Below are 2,100 nucleotides of genomic sequence, written 5' to 3' on the forward strand. Positions count from 1 at the left end.
GTTACACTTGTAGAGGCCTTCATCAGACTTGTTAACATGGTGGATGGTCATGTGACCTGTAGGCTCAGTCCTGATGAGGGAGCCATCTTTATAGAAACCAGCTGGGAGGTTGGAGGGAGGGGTCTTTGTTTTACAGTGCAGAGTGACATCATGTCCCTCCATCACAGGGAGGACAGGACTCTGCAGGATCACTGGTCCACCTCAACACAGAGACAAACTACAGCATTTCATCATTTACACACAGCTTCATCAACACTAACTCCACAGTCTGATCTTACCAGTGACAGTGATGTTGATGGTGTTACTGGTTGCTCCCTCTCTGGACTCACACCAGTAAACTCCACTGTCGAACGGGTCGATGTAGCTGATGTTACAGGAAGAACCAGCTGATCTTCCCCAGCCAGCGTCACACTGAGTCCTGGTTTCTCTGGTTGTGTTCCTCCTCAGCGTCCATCCAGCAGAGCTGTCGTCCTCCTCACAGCTCAGAGAGACAGACTTCCAACTGAAAAACTGAGAGCTGCTGGGACTCACAGTCAGAGAGGCTGGAGGAAGAGACGTGGAAGATGTGGTTAGAGAGATAATTTGAATTTATTTTGTCACATTCTAACAAATTTTGAGTCGTGGGTCTGTGGTCCTCCCCCAGAACATTTTATTTCTTACACTTCATTTCCTGGAAATGTTTCAGGCAGCAGGAAAACAATTCAAAATCTAAGTAATATAACCTGATTACTTTTAGTCACTTCTGGATTACTTCAATACCAAATATGCAAATAAATAAATAAATCAGAGTATCAAAGATGTGTTGTCTGCTCATTGTATTTTTCAGAGAAATTCACAATAATGATAAAATGTTTAGTTTCTACATGATATGCAATGACAAAACCTTCATATTGTAGATATTCTTGATGATATTTTGGAGTTTGTCACTTCCTGGAAAATTATTTTAAAATGTTGATGACTATGCTAAGCATAGGGGCGTGTACAAATTTAGTGTCCAATAAAGAGCTTTTTCAATTTTTATGATGAAGCATAGTGTTTCTGGGGGCCAATGATAACTGTACAAAATGCAACTTTATTCACTGATTTTGTTGAAACTGAATCATTTTCTGCCTCAACTTTATGTGATTTACGGAGTTTCCTGATTGACAAGTAGCGTTACTTGTTGCTGAAGTATCCGCTAACTGCTGCTAACTAGCTGCTATTATCTAATTTGCTTACTCTGCCCATACTGGGAGCTCGGAGAACTAGGGGAGCGTTTACCATAGACTGTTTACACCTTTTCTCAAGAACGAGATGGGGTGTGATGCCAGAACGGGAACAGCAGTTTTAGCTTTGGCTCCAGTCTGCAACACTGTGGCATCAAAACTGCATCCAGTGTTTTATTGCATTTGTAAAGTGTCTGTTTCCCTCCCCAAACACTGTCATAAACATTAACTGTTCTATTAGGGAGTGAATAATTTTTCAGCTGTGACAGAAGAAGTTTTCTCACCTTGGTTTGTTGTGCAGCTCAGCAGTGAGGTCAGAACTAAAGAGAAATCACACTCAGGTTGGTTTGAGGTTTTACATGAAACAAGACATCTGGACTTTCTACAGAACAGAACAACCTACTTGTGTGAACAGACAAACAGCCACACATTGATCTATATATATATATATATATATATATATATAAATTATATTTATTTAAGGACATATTCAGTGTTATTTAAATCCTCACTAGGACAGCAGTATGTAAAAGCAGAGGGGCTGTTCAAATGCAGGCACCGAAAGGTTAAACAAACACTAAAAAGGTCAATTTTCCAGCCCTAGGAAATACCATTTTGTTTAAAACATATTATGTGATTTTCTTGTACTCATTGCCCTCTCCTTCTATTTTAAAGCAAAACTAGTACATATGATATAGGCGTATTGCAAGAATAACTACACATTGTTAACACTAAAAATGAACACTTGCAGTAATGTATGTTTTATTTTTTTTTTTGCTGAATAAAATGACCATATAATGATCACTGAAAGTCCTGCTCTGTATTTGGTCTCTTGACAGGAGGCTATTTGGCTGAATTCAATCTTTGTATTCACATTATTCACTCTGTAACTCGC

General features: G+C 39.1%; 1 protein-coding gene across 1 annotated transcript in view; it reads right to left on the reverse strand.

Annotated features, from left to right (window-relative positions):
- LOC123979944 (Fc receptor-like protein 5) overlaps positions 1–667 on the reverse strand; it is a 917-nt gene extending 250 nt beyond the window's left edge. The window contains exons 1-3 of the mRNA XM_046064053.1: positions 661–667; positions 279–542; positions 6–200 (exon numbers count right to left, since the gene is read on the reverse strand). Coding sequence (XP_045920009.1) covers positions 6–200; positions 279–542; positions 661–667 — 466 coding nt within the window. The remainder of the gene's footprint in view (positions 1–5; positions 201–278; positions 543–660) is intronic.
- Positions 668–2,100: the final 1,433 nt, after the last annotated feature.

The sequence above is a fragment of the Micropterus dolomieu genome, linkage group LG12 (genome assembly GCF_021292245.1).
Source record: "Micropterus dolomieu isolate WLL.071019.BEF.003 ecotype Adirondacks linkage group LG12, ASM2129224v1, whole genome shotgun sequence".
NCBI classification, from domain to species: Eukaryota; Metazoa; Chordata; class Actinopteri; order Centrarchiformes; family Centrarchidae; genus Micropterus; species Micropterus dolomieu.